Here is an 18,941-nt window from a genome sequence, read left to right as displayed (position 1 = left end):
GACCCGGATCGTTGTCGGTATCGCTGCAGCGTCGCTAAGTGTGACGGTACCTTAACAGATGTAAATCTCCGAGCACTAAAAAATACTCGGAGGACACCCGAGCGTGCTCTGGAAATCTCGAGTAATGAGTATATTCACTCATCATTAGAATTTACAGAAACTACTTCTTTTATTAAAGCAGAACTGTCACCAAAATTCACATCAAACTGTACAAATAAAAAAAACAGCTCTTACACCTGATGAGACAGAGGTATTTACTTTGACAATCCTTGTAGCAATAGCCGTATACTCCGGATATTAAAGTGAGCTTTTTTTTCTTTTTTTTTTAATGTAGTCTAGGTAGAGATGGAGATGCTAAAAATGTTCATTTTAATATCGGAATGAAAATGTTTAAACAGCACTATACAAACATTCCTATATGGATTTTCAAAGTAAGTACACCAGCCTAATCAGGTGCAAGATAGCTATTTAATACTGTATGCAGTTTTTTTGGGGGGTGGGGTGATCTTTTGTGATAGGCCAACTTTAAAGTATTTCCAGTAGGTAAAGCTTCATTTTATCTACTATTATATTTATGGGATTCAGATGAGCCATTAAAAGTTGTCCATAACTTAACTTTACTACATGTCAAGTGAATAGTCTGAGCTGCAGTACCAAAAACCACCAATAGAAAACAGTGGCGCTGTTTCTGGAAAAAGACACTTTTTGTTACAATCTTGGCCCTTTAAGAGCTCATGCCGGCTCCCTCCACTGGTGCAGGCGACATGTCAACTTAACCCCTCTGGAGATTTTAATGTCACAGCTTCTCCAAAGCAGGAGACATGTGTGTGCCCTAGAGTCAGGGAGAAAAGTGAGGAATAACCAACGTAAAAAAAAAAGTCATAAAATACTGAACTAAAATCCAGAGAAACAGAAGATTCTTTTGGGAAAAGAAATGTAGTAATTGTGCACCGGAACTACAACTCTCCATATATCCCAGTCCTAGAAAGTGACATTAACCATTTATTTACAGTACTTCACACCAAGGGGATAAAAACGGAAAAATACAAATTACCGTAAAGCTTTTTACCAGCCTTGTAAAAAAAATTATTCTACCGTCGCAAAGGGATCGTACGTCGTAGCTTTGGTTTTTGTTTTTTGGTGGTTTTGCATGGTCATATATCTCTAGGAGGCAGAACGTTTGGGGCGGACGGGTCCTTCCATTTAATGATGTACAGCATGTTCAGTATAAGTCTCTTTCAGACGACCACGATCTTTGGTCTGATCATGGATCACAAAGCGCAGACTGGCCGAGCGGGACGGCGTCATATTTCTATAAGGCTGACCCGCTTGGCTCAGAAGATGTGCGGTCAGTCCGTGCATTGTGATCCAAGATCGGACCAACACTCCCAGCCGTCTGAAAGAACCCGAAAAGACAGATCTAACAAAAATATACATGTGCTTAGGAAAGGAACATCTGTCACTGGTCCAACGAGGAAAGCATAGTGTTAATTATACTACCTGCTATTTTAAGAGATTTCCCATTTTTTTGGTGCCTCCAAATCGCATACCCCTATTGTGCAGACACCCCTCTACGCCCGCATAGAGACTATGGCCATGTAGAGTTGTCCTCTAAATCAGAGGTCCCCAACTCCAGTCCTCAAGGCCCACCAACAGGTCATGTTTTCAGGATTTCCTTAGTCTTGCCCAGGTAATAATTGCATCACCTGTGCAATGCAAAGGAAATCCTGAAAACATGACCTGTTGGTGGGCCTTGAGGACTGGAGTTGGGGACCTCTGCTCTAAATTACCCCATAAAGCCAACTCTGGTGGTCTGCTTCCAAACCTATAGCCAAGAACTGCAGAGCCCCCTTTTAAATCCCATATTTTTGGATATTTTTGCTACCTTGATCTCATCACCTTCTGACTTACCAGCACATTGATGGGGACTGATCTTTCATCAGTAACCCTTTAATAAATCAGTTCAATAGTTTATATGGATAAATGTATATATTGCTGGTGATAACTGAAATATTCACCTTATTTTTTTTTGGTTCAAAATTCTTTTCAGACAAATTTCTAAATCCATCCTTTAAGTGGTAGAAGCACTTCCCCTTCCCCCAATACAAAGTTCTATATTCTCTGCATAGAGTAAGAGAACATGATAAAGTCCTGCAACTGCCACTGGAGGGCGCCAACTGGATGACTAACTGTGTAGTAAGCGCCCTCCAGTGGCAATTGCAGGGAACCGCAACACAACTTAACACAAAATTTGACCTATTTAGATAAAACAAAAATGTTCAAGAATGTCACCGGCTTAGGTGTAAATTTCCATTTTAATTAGGACTATATTTAACGTAAAATATTGTAATACAGCATAAGCAAAAATAAATAAAATAGTTTGAAGATATTGCAAAGGGATTGTATTTGTGCAGCTGCGCACTGCGCGATGGCGTTAGTAGTTCCTGAGCGCGGAGAGTGCCGTATGGTCAGATCTGTCTTCGTGTATAACGGATCTAGTTAGATTGTGGCAGGCAGATGACCTATATCTGGGGTATTGGAGCAAAGATGAGCGCTGCCGATCCTGCGTGTGAACGGTGCGTGGCCCCGCATTAGGTGTAGCTGTGTGATGCAAGAAGATATTTAAAGGGGCGCTCCATTTTTTTTTTCTTTAACAAACTACCAAGACTCCCACAGGACTGTGCATTATGCAATGAGATGAGCTCTGTGTCAGCGCTCAGGTCCTATAATCTGTATCTTGGTCCATTATTAGAGAACATTTTACATAAATACTTTTATCTGAACATCGTTTGGATTTCCAAAAGGCATGTATAGTGTAAATAATTAATTGCACATTTTTGCCACCGAGCAGCAAAGTTCCCGGGTAAAATAATCCGGCATCTGACAACTTCTACAGAACTTTGCTGTGCTTTGAAATCTGAACCCTGTGAGTTGTCGCGTATACGCACTGTACAATAAATACATTGCATTTGCAGTTATTCATATATATATATTTTTTTTTAATCATTACTAGTATATTTATTATTTCATGTATTGCCCACACGCAGAGGAGGATCTGGCATGATGGGATCCCAACTGTTATCAATGAGACTAAGGGCTCGTGCAGACTAGAGTATTTTTGCCCTGAGTGCAATGCGACAAAACATTGCATTCGGACCTATAGTAATGTATGGAGCCGTGCACATGTCCAAACATTGCATATTCCAGTTTGATCTAAAATTCGGAACGGACTCGGCCATGCAAGTCGGTGACTGCATGGAAATGATTGAACTGCACTCAGATGATATCCGAGTGCAGTCTGATTTCTGCACACAGATGCACTGGAGAAATTTTGTTCTCCATCTTCTCCTCATCTGAGAAAATCTGAGCACACTCTGATCAGAGTGTGATTTCTCTCGGATGATAAAATGTACGGTCATCTGCACGAGTCCTAGCCCAAAGAGCCGTCATTTGTATAGATCACATTCCCATAATGGCCGTCCCCACTGTATACAGGCTCCCTGTGCAACTGCAATAGAGAAGACCCATCGATACCCATGACATGTTTTATCATAGTACATACCAGAGGTGAACAAAAAGATTCGAAAAGACCGTGGGGTCCAGCCGCCCCTTCGGTAGTCGGTCGCCACCAGACCAGAGTCCTGCGAACCTCCTCCTATCTTTGGTACCTACAGACCCTCTTCTGATCAGAAGGCGCCATGACGTCAAGCATGTGCCGTGATGTGAGGACACACTAATCGGGAAAGGTGCCAGGTATGTCACAAGCAGTAGGAGGTTTGAAGTGCAAGGATCCGATGACCAGAATCCAGAAAATCTATTTGCTCAATTCTCGTGACGTGCTAGTTCTCCATGCAAAATAATTCTGGAATATTTTTTCTTACACTTTTATTCTGATCCTCCTGGAAATGCATGAATAAACGGACAACTCTGTGTTACCGTACTCCTACATAGTCAGCGCAAATTGGACAGTTTGCGGACACGTCACTACGTGTGGTGCTCCAAACTAACACGACAAATAAGAATGGATGTTTTATTGCTGGTCTAATCCAAAACACATGACGTTTCGGTCAATGAGACAAACTGATTGCACGGATAGGGACGAGTCAGACCGCCGTATAACCCGGACGGGGATCGCAACGCAATGCTCGGACTGCCCGGCGGCTGTCCCAACCTTAGTATGACAGCTGCATAAAAAACAGGATTTTTGGTTGCTTACCGTAAAATCTGTTTCTTGAAGCCTCCATTGGGGGACACAGGAACCATGGGTGTATGCTGCTGCCACTAGGAGGCTGACACTATGCAAATAAAAAAAGTTAGCTCCTCCTCTGCAGTATACACCCCACCGACTGGCATCATGCTCTTCAGTTAGTGAGAAAGCAGTAGGAGATAAGTAGCAAGGTTGAAAAACCATAACCACAAACTTGAGAACTGTAAACGTGAGAACAGTCATAGAACAGATAACAAACATTGGGAGGGAGCTGTGTCCCCCAATGGAGGCTTCAAGAAACAGATTTTACGGTAAGCAACCAAAAATCCTGTTTTCTTTATCGCCTCTCATTGGGGGACACAGGAACCATGGGACGTCCCAAAGCAGTCCCTAGGGCGGGAAAAACAGACTTCCATCAGGTCAGAGGACTCACCACTGCCACCTGCAAGATCCTTCTGCCTAGGCTGGCGTCCGTCGAAGCGTAGTAATGGATCTTGTAAAATTTGGCGAACGTGTGGATGGAAGACCAAGTTGCCGCTTTGCAAAGCTGTAGGGCGGAAGCCCTGTGGTGCACCGCCCAGGAGGCGCCGACTTCCCGGGTAGAGTGAACCTTAATCCCAGGAGGGGGCACTCTGTTCTTGACCCGGTAAGCCTCCAAAATTGCCATTCTGATCCAGCGAGCAATAGTCGCTTTAGAAGTTGGCTGGCCTCTGCGCGTGCCATCAGGAATGACGAAAAAGGAATCCGTCTTCCGGAAAGTGGACGTTCTATCCCGGTAGATCCTCACTGCCCTGACGAGGTCCAGCCTGTTCAACGATCATTCCAGGGGGATGAGCCGGAGCTGGACAAAAGGAAGGTAGAACGATGTCCTCGTTGAGGTGGAAAACCACCTTAGGAAGGCAGGAAGGCAGAGGCCTGAGGACCGCCTTGTCCTGGTGAATGTTTAAGTACGGAGGTCGGCAGGACAGGGCCGCCAACTCGGAAAAACGGCAGATAAAGGTGATGGCCACAAGAAAGGCCACCCTCAAAGATAGAACTGACAGGGGAATCTCCTTGAGAGGCTCAAAGGGGGAAACCCTCAGAACGTCCAGAACCAGGTTTAAATCCCATGAATCCACGGGGGCCCTGTACGGAGGGACAGCGTGGGCTACTCCTTGAAGGAAGGTCTTAATCTGTGGCCGAGAAGCTAAAGTCTTCTGAAAGAGGATGGAAAGCGCAGAGACCTGGCCCTTCAGGGAACTAAGAGCCAGGCCTGAATCCAGTCCTGCCTGAAGGAAGGCCAAAATGGAAGGCAGGGAAAAGGACATAGGTGAAACGCAGTTGGACTAGCACCAACGAAAGTAAGCCTTCCAGGTACGATAGTAGATCCTGGAAGATGAAGGCTTCCGAGCCTGAATCACGGTGTGAATCACCCGATCCGAAAGGCCGGACGCTCTGAGAACTGCGGTCTCAACAGCCACGCCGTTAAACTGAGCGACCGAGAATTCGGGTGGCAGATCGGACCCTGAGACAGCAGATTGGGCCTGTCTGGAAGGCGCCAGGGAGCGTCCGCAAGAAGATTGACGAGCTCCGCAAACAAAGCTCTCCTGGGCCAATCCGGGGCGATCAGAATGACCGGCACCTTTTCCGCTTTGCTCTTTTTCAACAGTTTGGGAAGTAATGGAAGGGGTGGGAACAGGTAGGGCAGCACGAACTGTGACCAAGGAATGGCCAGAGCATTGACGCCCACTGCAAGAGGATCGCAAGACGACCTGAAGATGAACTGCAGAATCTTCCTGTTCATTCAAGACGCCGAGAGATCCACGTCCGGAGTCCCCCATCGAAGAAAAATCTTGATGGAAGACCTCCGGATGCAAGGACCATTCCCCTGCCGCGAGGCCCTCGCGGCTGAGGAAGTCGGCGGCCCAATTGTCCACGCCGGGGATATACCCCGTGGATATCACCGGGGCCGTTGTCTCCGCCCAAAGTAGGATCTTGGATACCTCAGCAAGGGCCAAGTAGCTCAGAGTCCCCCACTTGAAGATTGACATATGCCACAGCCGTGGCGTTGTCAGTCTGGATCCGGATTGGCAGACCCCTGAGAATCCTTTCCCAGTGGCGGAGGGACAGTAAAGGTGGCCCGAATCTCGAGGACATTGATCGGCGGAGCCGACTCCTGCGCCGACCAACGGCCCTGAACCGTGATGTGGCGAAAAACCGCACCCCAGCCGAGGAGGCTGGCGTCCGTCGTCACCACTTACCAGAGAACTGGAAAGAAGGACCTGCCCTGGGAGATGAGAGGTGACATCAGCCACCAGTTGAGAGACCGTTTGACCCGAGAAAAGAATCGGATCGGACGAACCAGGGAGAAGACAGACCTGTCACACTGAGACAGAATGGCTTGCTGAAGGGGTCGCAAATGAAATTGGGCAAAGGGAATCGCTTCCAATGTTGATACCATCCTCCCCAGAACGTTCATGGCCGGTCGGAGGGAGGGAAGCCGAGGACCCTGGAGCAAGCGTATGTCCCGACAAAGAGAGGATCTCTTGTCTTTGGGAAGGAAGACTTTGGTCTGACAAGTGTCGAAGAGCATGCCCAGAAAGATGATGCGCTGAGAAGGAATAAGGCAGGACTTCTTCCGGTTGACCAGCCACCCGAAACGGCTAGGGTGTCGAGAACGACGGACAGACTTTCGTGAGCCTGAGAAAAGGACGGAGCCTTAATGAGGATGTCGTCGAGGTATGGAAATAGGACCAGGCCTCTGACTCTCAAGATGGCCAACAGCGCCGCCATGATCTTCGTGAATACCCTTGGAGCGGTAGTGAGACCGAACGGCAGGGCGACGGATTGAAAATGCACCGCAAAGCGCAGGAATCGGTGACGTCCGGGAAATATCGGGACATGGAGGTAGGCGTCCTGAATATCTATGGAACACAGAAATTCTTGAGCCTCCATGGGAGCAATTACTGAACGAAGGGATCCCATCCCGAAGTGCCTCAGACGAACTCTCCTGTTCAGTAATCTGAGGTCCAGAATGGGGCGAACCTTGCCGTCTTTTTTCGGTACCCCAAAAAGGTTCGAGTAGAAACCTGTGAACCGTTCTTTTTCTGGGACGGGAACGATTTCCCCGGCTTTGAGAAGAGAAGCGATGGCTGCGAAGAAACCCGGAACTAGAGCGGGATCTCTGGGAGGTCGGGATTCGAAGAAACGATCCCGGGGTCGTGAAAACCAATTCTATCTTGTATCCCGAGGATACAACTTCCCTGACCCATGCATCCTCTACTGCGGAGGTGCAGACGTCCCTGGAAAAGAGAAGACGGCCACCCAACCTGGGAGGTGGGTTGGGGTCTTGTCAGAGTCATGCTGAGGTGGATCTTCCAGTCCTGGCCTGGAGGATCTACCCGGAGAGTAGCGAGGACGCCAGGACAGAGTGGGCCAAAAGGGCACCGCTTTCTTCTCTTGACGTGCCTGAGGACTCTGGTGCTGCTGAGAAGGGAGGTTGGTGCCGTGAGGTGATGAAAAAAAAAGGCCGAAAGGACCGAAACTGCCATCTTGCAGCGAGGCCCTAGGAGGAGGGCGACGAGGATTAGCCTGGGGGAGAGGAGACTTGTACCCCCGGTGGCGTCCTTAATGATTTGGTCCAGCATGGAACCAAAGAGAAGTGAGCCCTGAAAGGGGAGACAGGTGCGGGACTTTTTGGAACATAAGTCTGCCTGCCGGGCCTTGAGCCAAACGGTCCGGCGGATGGTAACGGCATTGCTGGATGCCTGAGCCGCACAAGACGCGACATCCAGAGAGACGGAGACCAGGTATTCACCCGCGTGGGAAATCTGGATGGCAAGCTCCGCCAGTTGCACAGGAGGCGCTCTGTCCAGGATATCTCGACGGAGTTCTTTTGCCCATTTGGAAGGGATTTCGAAACCCAGGTGGAAGCGAAAACTGGGCATTTGAAGCGGCTGCAGCTGCCTCAAAGGCTGACTTCGCAAAGGATTCTATAACTATCGTTAGAGTCCTTCAGAGATGCTCCGCCGGACAGTGGAAGCACCGTGTTCGTGGAGAGCCTGGAAACGGGGATCCGAGGGAGAGACCGTCCAATTGGCAGTAAGTTCTGGAGAACAACTTAGAAGGTGGTTTAGCCCATCTAAACGAAACCGCCTGATCTGCGGGTTCCGTAGAGGGATCCATAATGCCACAGGTTTGGTTTATAGCTCCAATGAGATTCTGGACCATATCCCTCATGGTGGCGATTTGGTTAGAATCCAGCTCCGAGATGTCCTCCGAGGGCGCATCAGATAACGCCTCGCCTGATTCAGGGGAGAAGGATCGGGAGGACGCCGACCGCAGAGGGGGACCGTGTGGCGAGATGGAGCGAGAAGAGGACTCAGACCGACGTTCCTGTCTGGACCTTTTGCGGCTTATCAAGGAGGGCTCGGGCGGAGGCTCCTGCGACCCGCTGGCCACTGTGGGGGGCTGCGGAGGTAATCGGTCCAGCACGGATACCAGAAATTTTGAGACACCCGCGTTAGATCGGCCACCGAATGAGACAGAGAGAAAACCCAGCCTGGGATGGGCGTATCACTCTCGGGCGGACCGGCCGGAGGATCCTGGGCGGTAGGAACAATCGGGTCAGAAGAGGATGAAGTAGGAGGACGAGAGCGGCCCCCTTTAGAGTTAGACATTTTAGAGAGGTCCGTGAAGAAAAAGAGGGTTAGGGGACAGAGGGCAGAGGGGAGTGTCAGTCTGCAATTGCAGAGCTACTCACGGCAGACGGATTGCGGAGTGAAGCTGTCCAGCTTGATGCATGGACCTCAGGCGAGGAGTGGTCCCTTAGGAAGGAGGGTGGAATGGCCTCCTGGCGCAATTTGGATCTGCGGCTGTCATGTATCCTGTGTGGAGGAGAGGGCTCATGGCTCGGGAGTCCCAAGATGGCGCCGGTGGGCAGGGAAAAGAGGCGGTGCCTCAGTGCAATTGTCGGGCGGGAGAAAAGCCCGCCCGATGAAAGAGGGAAGGGGCGGAGTCTGCCACCGGAAGTAGGCCCGGGCAGAAGCCGGGGCCTAAATTAGGAATAGGAGACCGGCGGAGAAGGGCCGCGGCGTAGGCACAGAGCGCCGCATGAAGGAAGCGACGCGGTAGGTAAGCGACCGCAAACAGCGGCTGCATGCCCAAGCGGTGTGGCGACCTGGCAGGCCGCCACGCTGAGGGAGAAGGAATGGCCGCTACAGTGTACGGAGCTGCAGGGTGGAAAGATGCGGCGGCGGCGCTGAGAAAAGGACCGGCCGCTTACAGCGGCCGGAGCAGGGAAAACGCAGGGGGCCGAAGTGATGCGACAGCTGGCAAAGCCGCCGCGCTGAGAGGAAAGAGACGGGCGCTTACAGCGCCGGAGCAGGGAAGTCGCAGAGGCCCGAAGCGTGTGGCAAGGCCGCGCTTACTGGGAGCATAGCGCGGTGGTAGAAAAGAAGCGGCGCGGTAGTCCGAAAAGGCGGCCGCGCCGGACAAGAGAGGGCAGCCGCAGCCGGAATAGGTGCGGCGGCTGGGAAGAAACGCGACCCGCATAATGAACCCATTAACAGGCACCCCCTTTTTTGAGGATCCAGGGAAGCCGCAGAAAAAAAAAAAATAAATAAAATAAATACTCACCTTAGACATCCCACGCCGGTACTAACCTGGAAAAAAGTGAGACGTCCAGGGAGCTGATGGACGTCCTCGTCTCCGCAACCGACAGGCTCTGGTGGGCGAGTGGGTGGGGGACGGAGCCAGGACCGGACTTCTGAGCACGCTTGTGTGCTAGGATCTTGGTCCTGGAGAGGGATCTATGAGGATACGGGGTGGCAGTACACGCCGTACTCATAGTCCGTTTTGTGGGACTACAGGTGTGACTGCTCACCCTGTATCCCTCCGGAAACCTGAAAAGGAACGACGCACATTGAGGTAGATAAGGGTCTAATGAAAGACCCGTGTCCACCTCCTACTGACACTAAGCTAAACTGAAGAGCATGATGCCAGTCGGTGGGGTGTATACTGCAGAGGAGGAGCTAACTTTTTTTTATTTGCATAGTGTCAGCCTCCTAGTGGCAGCAGCATACACCCATGGTTCCTGTGTCCCCCAATGAGAGGCGATAAAGAAATCCATGTTGTCCTGCTCGGGTCAGAGCACTGCGTTGCGATTCTCGTCTGAGTAATACGGCCATCTGACTCTTAGAGAAGTGAAAGGATCAAAAGCATTAGAACTGGTTGGTAACGCAACTCCCGTCACTTCTGGGGTTTTTTTCTTCATATTTTGAATTAAGCATTGGTATCCTACCTGTGCCCCCTTTAAAGCAAAGGGCAGAGTGCCATATATTTCCTTTGTATGGTAAAACGCCATTATCACTTTGTTCATATGTTTCCAGGAGGAACGACCGAGGAATCTAAAAAAACCCCCAAAACTATTCTTCATCATTAAAACATGTCAGGAGAGCAGACAGGTCCTCTTTAAATATGATCCCAGGTTTTAGGAATGCATAATCTGGCAGAATGTGGATTGTGCTTTTGCACTTTAAGAAAAAAAGTTTGATTAATAAAAAAACCTAAAATGGATCATTTATACACAGTGGGTATGTATACTTGTGCTCTGCACACAGATATACATAATACTGCAATAAATCACATATTCAACATGTGCATGGAAACTACAAAGTATATACAAGTGTGCGCGCCTGTGTACAAGGTGCTGTAAGTCACTGATACACGCGCACGCACGCAACTTTACATTACGTACATATGTACAAACCCCACTCTCCCTCCAATGTCAAGGCAGTGTCACTGACAGTGCAGACGGACCCCAATAACGGTCTCTAGGGGTCATGGAAGAGAACTAGTAATTGAGCTTGGTCACGGGTCTCTCCCGGCTGCTGTCTGTCGTCTGGCTGGTAATGCGCTTACGATTCCTCTTCAGTTTGGAAATGTCTTTATCGAAAACTTCACCTGATCTCAGGGCAGAGACCAGGTCATCGAACTCTCCCTCTTCCTCTCCATTTTCCTTAGCTTTTTTGGCTTTGCGCTCCCGTTCTCTCTGTTCCTTCAGCTAAAAGAAGAAGAGACTTAGGTTAGACATCAGACTCTGATCATACTAATGCCCGATCTGTCTCCATACGGGTGTTTCTGAAGGAGGGTCTCTGATCAGGACCCCAGAGAAGAGGGTTCTTTTTCCAAGAAGGTCTCTTATTCAGGACCTCTGAACAGATATAGAAGGAAAATGGTGCAACATTTTTAATGAAACCCAATTGCTTACCCCAAAATACATGCATTTATATATAATAACAAATTCAACCCCCACAAACATTGTTTTAAAGTGAACCTTTGGAAATGCAACCATCCACAAGGGTTAGGCCACTGCATATAGGACTGATATTATCACTTCTGAATTGTGCTGCCAATTAGTTTTTGAGGCAACTCATGGCAATCCTTTTCACCCTCTCTTACGCCAATGTATGTAGTAGATATACTGCACAATATTCTTAAATGAAATCTGTAACCAAATGTTTGCTATTTAATCTGACAGCGGCATAATGTAGGGCTAGAGAGCCTGACTCCAGGGATGTGTCACATTATTAAGCTGTGTATTATAGTTTCAATACAATCAGTGTTTTATCAGCAGATTATCACTGCAGGACTAGGTGTTATGTGCACAGCAGTCCAGATTTTCTGTGTAACCACGCCCATACCACTAATTGGCAGCTTTCTGTGTACATTGTCAGAACGCTTCCAATCAGTGATGTGGATGGAGTTATGTACAGCTCAGCATTCTGAGCACTGCTAGATCAGAAAACAGGGAATCTATCAACACTGCACCAAGCAGCCCAGTAAGTGACACATAGTACAAAATCAGGCTTTCTTGCCCTAAAATCATGCTACTGTCAGATTATTTAGCAAAAACCTGCTGACATATCCCTTTTAAACTTTCAGATGAAGCTCCTTTGAGGGCAAGGGAGGGTTCTACTCTATGCAGACCTTCTTCATCCTCAGTGTAAATTACTATTACCAGATTCCTGTTCACGGTTGAGCAATAGCTCAGCTAGTTACAAGCCAGAGATGAAAGAATTTACTGCTGGATGTAAAGCCTGATTTGTTATCATGGCCGAGTGCTGTGTATGGATCTCGGCAAAGCTAAATAATTTCCTGCCGCTGGCTGCAATGAATGAGGAGACTCCTCCAAGTCCCAGGCAAGGACTGAAGACGTGGAGAGATGTCTTGCACATCTGATGTTGGTCTCCAGAGCACTCGATCATAAACCAATATCGAGCAGGACGACCTAAAAATTGGATTCATATCAGGTCTATTATTTCACTCCTGCAGTCGTAGACTCATCTCCTAACTGTCGCCCTGTTATCTTCGGCCATTTATGCCAGAAGGGAGACGAAACATGGAATGTGCCCCATCATGTGTCAGTCACAATTCCAATATCTACAGGGGCTTTCTCATCTTCAGGAGTGCACCGCTTCCTTCTAGTCGGGTGGGGGGACGATGCGCTCCTGATCAATGAGACAAATGGCGCGGTCGCTCTGCTGGCCTGAACAGTGCGCTCTGCAATGCTGCAAGAAAAGACAGCTTTGCCTCTGCTCAATCTAGGAGTTCAGGGGCACTGAAGCTGGCCAGATCCAGTGGCCCCACTACAACCAAGGCGGGTGTGCAAAACATTAATGTAGAGATGCGACAAAAATCTGTGCAATTTTCATATGCAAATTGCCTCTTCAGAGAAAAAGAGGACTTGAACTCTATAGCGCCACCAAAATTACAATTTTCAGACTTTCTATTGTTTTTGCTTTGCAAAATCAATGACATTTTTAGTCTGTTTACACCGAGAACTGGTGGAAATGTGCGCCGCTGATCATGTAGCCTTATAGATATTTGCTCAAAAGCAGCAGATTTGTTTAACGCTATGCTTTGCAAATTATAACATTCATTAATCAATTGGCAAAATTTGCAAACTCATGTAGATTTTGCTGCAGGAAAATTATCTGCTGCACCTTAAACCAGTACCAAAAGGACTTTCCTGGCACCCTCTGATTATTGTAACCCCTATAAGACCACCGATGATATCAGGCAATCGAGTTATCACTTTGGTGAAAGATCTTCTGCCATCATGCAAGAAAGCTGTCTGTACAACCAAGGAGCCATGGCCGATGTGTTGGTCTGACCGCGACTTTCACACAATAGAAAGTGCAGAAGGCAGTTTGTATGATCGAGGCAGCGCCAGTTTCCTGTATTAGGACTGGTGATTATAAGACTTCTAGGATGCTAGGACTTGGATCAGAACATCTGTAGTGTAAAATTATCCAAAAATTAGAAATAAAAATCATTTTCTATTAGAATTGGACAGATGCATCAAGACTGAAGCTTGTTTTACGCCAATTTATTAAAAAAAAAAACGAACAGAGTAAAATTGTGCCAAATTCATTCAAAGCTGTGCGATTTTTTTTAATATAAATTTGATGCAGTTTTAGACTGCCTTAAAGTGCTGGCTTCACTTTCCTTGCCTACGGAGGTAATTGACATCTGGAGGCAGTGAGAGCAGCCGCTTCTCTCACTTCTTCCAGATGTCTGATTTGTCTGAAGGAAGAAAGTATGATTGACCACAGGGATCACGTGACACAATAATGTCAGGGGAGCCAGTGGTGACACCGCTGGAACGACGCCTGCACCAGAGGTGTGCATAGGTGTTATTATTTTACTGTGTGAGATCGGGGGCATACTGATTGAGAAGGGGCTGTCCACATTAATATGAAAAAAATACAGTCTACGCCTCCTGTAGGAAGAAGCAGATCTGTGTCAAAATTTGCAACATTATCTGATGTAAAGCTCTATAAATCTAAAAGGTTGTTGCCCGTACTGCCTCTTAATGCTTTAGGTTTATGGGACAAAAACTAAAAATTCTGTGCAATTTGCGACTTTCTGGGCGCAGTTTATGCGAAAAACTGCTTGATAAGTGTCTGCAATGCTATGCAGCGTTACCTGCCATATGATGTAAGGTAACTTTTTTTATATACGTATATTTTTTGTGGCCATAGAGCATTTTCTCACCTGTGCCTCTATACGTGCTCGGCGTTCTTCCTCCTCCTTTCTCTTCCTCATGTTCTCGTTTTCCTGTTTGGCTTCTGAAAAAGCCTGGAGGAACTGATCGAACATCCCAAAGAACTCATCCGGTTGGATCTTGTTGTTCTCCTCCCCAAAATGTTTGGCTGATTTCACATACTAGAAGGATATGGAGACAGGAAAGGGTAATAGGAAATCTCAGAGTAAAGATGGCAGAGCTCTGGCAGGCAGCAGGCGTATCGGTATCACCGCCACGGGCCGTACACGTTCATACAAGCAGCACACTTGGCACATCCATGTGAAGCGGTCTTTTATCTTCAGCGTCACTGAAGGCAGGAGGCATGCATCTCCTACATAACACAAGGACCGCACTGCAGGAGTCAGGGAGCTCGCCCTCTGCGCTTTGAAGTGGTTGTGATCCTTTTATGGCCACATGGCCTTTTATTAGAACCAAATGTGTGTCTGGGGGCCATATTTGTGTTTTTCTTACTTTCCACAAAAAAATAACAAATCATTTAGAAGAGGCAAATGATTCCTTAAAGTGCCGCACAAAGAAAAAACGGCAAAAGATTTATCCTTTCCCCCCCGTAATTAAATCTGTTAATTACATGTTAGTAAATGGGAAGCACAAAATGTGGGAATCTCATATGCGATGACAATTATCTGTATATAATGTGTGTATAACAGGATCATTTTATCAAGTGTCTGTTATTGGGGGACATGACAATGAAATTCCTTCATTTAGATTTGCCATCAATTATAACAAATGTACAGCAGCTACAACCAGCGCCTCTCTACTGAAGAGCGGGGCTGTCCATGCAACACAGCTTACTGAACTTTAAAAATATGGACACTTAAGGGGCATTTTTTTTACTTGAATGTGTTTACTTTGGGCCTAAGCCCATGTTTGCTAGTGGGTTTCATTAAACACTTTGTACTGTTTACTACACTGTGTACTGCAGGCTGCGGAATAAGTGAACTGAGCATCCAACAGTGAGCAGGCTTGGAGGGGAGAGTTTAAAGCACCACGCCAGTCTTTTTTTCTATGTCACCCCCGGAGTGGTATCACTAATGTTTGGTCCCTGTCTGTAGTAAAATACTTGCCAGTTGCAATCTTCTCTTCTCCCCAGCGTGACTCTGGTCCTGCTCTGCCATGTTGTAACCGCAGCACCTGACTGACTAACGGTCACTAGCTCTCACAGGCTTACATTCAGAAGTTACTTCCAGTCTGCCCAGCAAACACTGGAGTGATCCTGCAGATCACAACTACCAGGTGAAGAGCAGCGTTGAGAACAACGGAAGAGGAGCAGAGCGGGGGCCAAGAACAACGGAAGAGGAGCAGAGTGGGAGCCGGGAACAACGGAAGAGGAGCAGAGCGGGAGCCGAGACCAGCGGAAGAGGAGCAGAGCGGGAGCCGAAACCAGCGGAAGAGGAGCAGAGCGGGAGCCGAAACCAGCGGAAGAGGAGCAGAGCGGGAGCCGAAACCAGCGGAAGAGGAGCAGAGCGGGAGCCGAAACCAGCGGAAGAGGAGCAGAGCAGAGCCGAAACCAGCGGAAGAGGAGCAGAGCGGGAGCCGAAACCAGCGGAAGAGGAGCAGAGCGGAGCCGAAACCAGCGGAAGAGGAGCAGAGCGGGAGCCGAAACCAGCCGAAGAGGAGCAGAGCGGGAGCCGAAACCAGCGGAAGAGGAGCAGAGCGGAGCCGAAACCAGCGGAAGAGGAGCAGAGCGGGAGCCGAAACCAGCGGAAGAGGAGCAGAGCGGGAGCCGAAACCAGCGGAAGAGGAGCAGAGCGGAGCCGAAACCAGCGGAAGAGGAGCAGAGCGGGAGCCGAAACCAGCGGAAGAGGAGCAGAGCGGAGCCGAAACCAGCGGAAGAGGAGCAGAGCGGGAGCCGAAACCAGCCGAAGAGGAGCAGAGCGGGAGCCGAAACCAGCGGAAGAGGAGCAGAGCGGGAGCCAAAACCAGCGGAAGAGGAGCAGAGCGGGAGCCGAGACCAGCGGAAAAGGAGCAGAGCGGGAGCAGAGACCAGCGGAAGAGGAGTAGGGCAGAGCCCAGACAGCGGAAGAGGAGCAGGGTGGAGCCGCGACTAGCGGAAAAGGAGCAGGGCGGAGCCCAGACCAGCGGAAGAGGAGCAGGGCGGAGCCCAGACCAGCGGAAGAGGAGCAGGGCGGAGCCCAGACAAACGGAAGAGGAGCAGGGCTGGGCCGCGACCAGCGGAAGAAGAGCAGGGCAGAGCCCAGACCAGCGGAAGAGGAGCAGGGCGGAGCCCAGACCAGCGGAAGAGGAGCAGGGCGGAGCCACGTCCAGCGAAAGAGGAGCAGAGCGGGAGCCGAGACCAGCGGAAAAGGAGCAGGGCGGGAGCAGAGACGAGCAGAAAAGGAGCAGAGCGGGAGCAGAGACCAGCGGAAGAGGAGTAGGGCAGAGCCCAGACAGCGGAAGAGGAGCAGGGTGGAGCCGCGACTAGCGGAAAAGGAGCAGGGCGGAGTCCAGACCAGCGGAAGAGGAGCAGGGTGGAGCCCAGACCAGCGGAAGAGGAGCAGGGCGGAGCCACGTCCAGCGAAAGAGGAGCAGAGCGGGAGCCGAGACCAGCGGAAAAGGAGCAGGGCGGGAGCAGAGACGAGCAGAAAAGGAGCAGAGCGGGAGCAGAGACCAGCGGAAGAGGAGTAGGGCAGAGCCCAGACAGCGGAAGAGGAGCAGGGTGGAGCCGCGACTAGCGGAAAAGGAGCAGGGCGGAGCCCAGACCAGCGGAAGAGGAGCAGGGTGGAGCCCAGACCAGCGGAAGAGGAGCAGGGCGGAGCCCAGACAAACGGAAGAGGAGCAGGGCTGGGCCGCAACCAGCGGAAGAAGAGCAGGGCGGAGCCCAGACCAGCGGAAGAGGAGCAGGGCGGAGCCCAGACCAGCGGAAGAGGAGCAGGGCGGAGCCCAGACCAGCGCAAGAGGAGCAAGGCGGAGCCCAGACCAGCAGAAGAGGAGCTGGGCGGAGCCCAGACCAGCGGAAGAGGAGCAGGGCGGAGCCGCGATTAGCGGAAGAGGAGCAGGGCGGAGCCGCGACTAGCGGAAGAGGAGCAGGGCGGAGCCACGTCCAGCGGAAGAGGAGCAGGGCAGAGCGACAACCATCAGAAGAGGAGCAGGGCGGAGCCGCAACCAGCGGAAGAGGAGCGGAGCTGAGAACAGCAGAAGACAAGTATTTTTACTACAGGCAGGGAACATACATTAGTGATACTAATGAAATAATAAGCATTGGAGTTGTGCTTTAACTCTTATGTGTCCTTTTCGGGGTTCCTCTCTGCTAATTTATGAGTAAAGATCACATCAAAGATGGTAATCTATTAAGAGGAGCTTAGACAAACAGATAAAAGTTACAAACCCCCCCCCCCCCCCCCCGTCCGAACAAGGTCACTCATGTACTCCAGACTTGATGATGGGTGCATTTCAGTCTTAATGTACGCCTCTTATGTAATATAAATTATGATGAGTTTATTGGGCACATGCCCCATCCTGACCAGTTTGTAAAGAGTTGGTTGAGCTTATTGGGACAGTTGTAAAAATTGCAACAGGTGCATAAAAAAAAAATTTGAGACATTTCCAATGGAAAACTGCTTGATGAAAAAAAAAAAAGTGACAACAGCATCAAATTTTAATGAATCAGAAATGAAAAAAAACATATTTTTAGCTTAAAGATTCATGCATTTGAGTAAAGGAAATTCCCCCAAAAGGTGTCCAGATCCCTTTATTCTGTGGTGATACTGTGGGGTAACTGGATCCTTGACAGATTACAACTAGTTGCTTAGGGGAATTGGCAGCAAGAAACTCCTGGATCAGTTCATTTATGGAAACAAAAAAATTGTTTGTCCAAAGTGGACTAGTGTGAAAATCTGTAGGAGCTGTAGAGGCGATGAGGGTTAGATAAAACGATTGACAGAAAATGTGGAGTCGGTGCTGCTTTCATTTTCCAAAACTACGTGAGAGCAGGAATCTGACATCTGGCACTCGCCCAGTGTTTTCCTAAATCTCGGAGGCCGGGTTGAGATTTGTTTCAATTAAGAACAAGTGAAATCTCCCGAAGTGCAAGTGATACGAGTGTCGCCAGCAGTCTGGATTTATAGCCTTGCACTCACCAACTCCTTGGATTCAGCAAGAAGGTCTTCTACATCAGAGAAGCTGAAGCCCGCCACCGTAATGAACTGACTGACCACCGACACAAACTTATCTCCAGCCACTGAGGGCTGAGACTTTTGATACTCCAGTTCCTAAATGGGGAAAAAATAAATAATTTTATTTACTATTTATTAATTATACAGTGCTTATATAGTGTCTTCATATTCCGTGGCGTTTTATGCTATGAACTGAAGAAATGATTGCAATATGCTGTCTCTGACATATGGATGATGCAGAATTACCTAAAGGCCTTCTCCCACAATTACAGCATTTTAACTAGTTTGTAGATTTAGGTTTTTGATTGCTTGGACCTCCAATGATCCCAAAAACAAGGGTCCCCTGTACTGCTATATTCATGGTCTACAGGTGTGACAAAGATAGCAGAGCGCCGTCTCCGTCGTTCTTGCAGATGATGGATGGAGCAGAATTCCCGGACCTCTGTTCTCGTGATCAATCGAGGCTCCAGCAATCTGATAGGCTTCTCCAATGTGCGTTCATTGGGAGGGACTTGTCAATCACCAGGAGCGA

General features: G+C 49.0%; 1 protein-coding gene across 4 annotated transcripts in view; it reads right to left on the bottom strand.

Annotated features, from left to right (window-relative positions):
- Positions 1-10,465: 10,465 nt before the first annotated feature.
- DAAM1 (dishevelled associated activator of morphogenesis 1) overlaps positions 10,466-18,941 on the bottom strand; it is a 218,840-nt gene continuing 210,364 nt past the window's right edge. For all 4 annotated transcript variants that reach the window (XM_069733373.1, XM_069733399.1, XM_069733382.1 and 1 more), the window contains 3 exons: positions 18,374-18,505; positions 14,246-14,416; positions 10,466-11,249 (listed from right to left, as the gene is read on the bottom strand). In XM_069733373.1, the coding sequence (XP_069589474.1) occupies positions 11,040-11,249; positions 14,246-14,416; positions 18,374-18,505 (513 nt within the window). In that variant the 3' untranslated portion in view covers positions 10,466-11,039. The remainder of the gene's footprint in view (positions 11,250-14,245; positions 14,417-18,373; positions 18,506-18,941) is intronic.

The sequence above is a fragment of the Ranitomeya imitator genome, chromosome 1 (genome assembly GCF_032444005.1).
Source record: "Ranitomeya imitator isolate aRanImi1 chromosome 1, aRanImi1.pri, whole genome shotgun sequence".
NCBI lineage: Eukaryota > Metazoa > Chordata > Amphibia > Anura > Dendrobatidae > Ranitomeya > Ranitomeya imitator.
The sequence above is the reverse complement of the archived record's forward strand: the minus strand, read 5'-3'. Positions and strand labels throughout refer to the sequence as shown.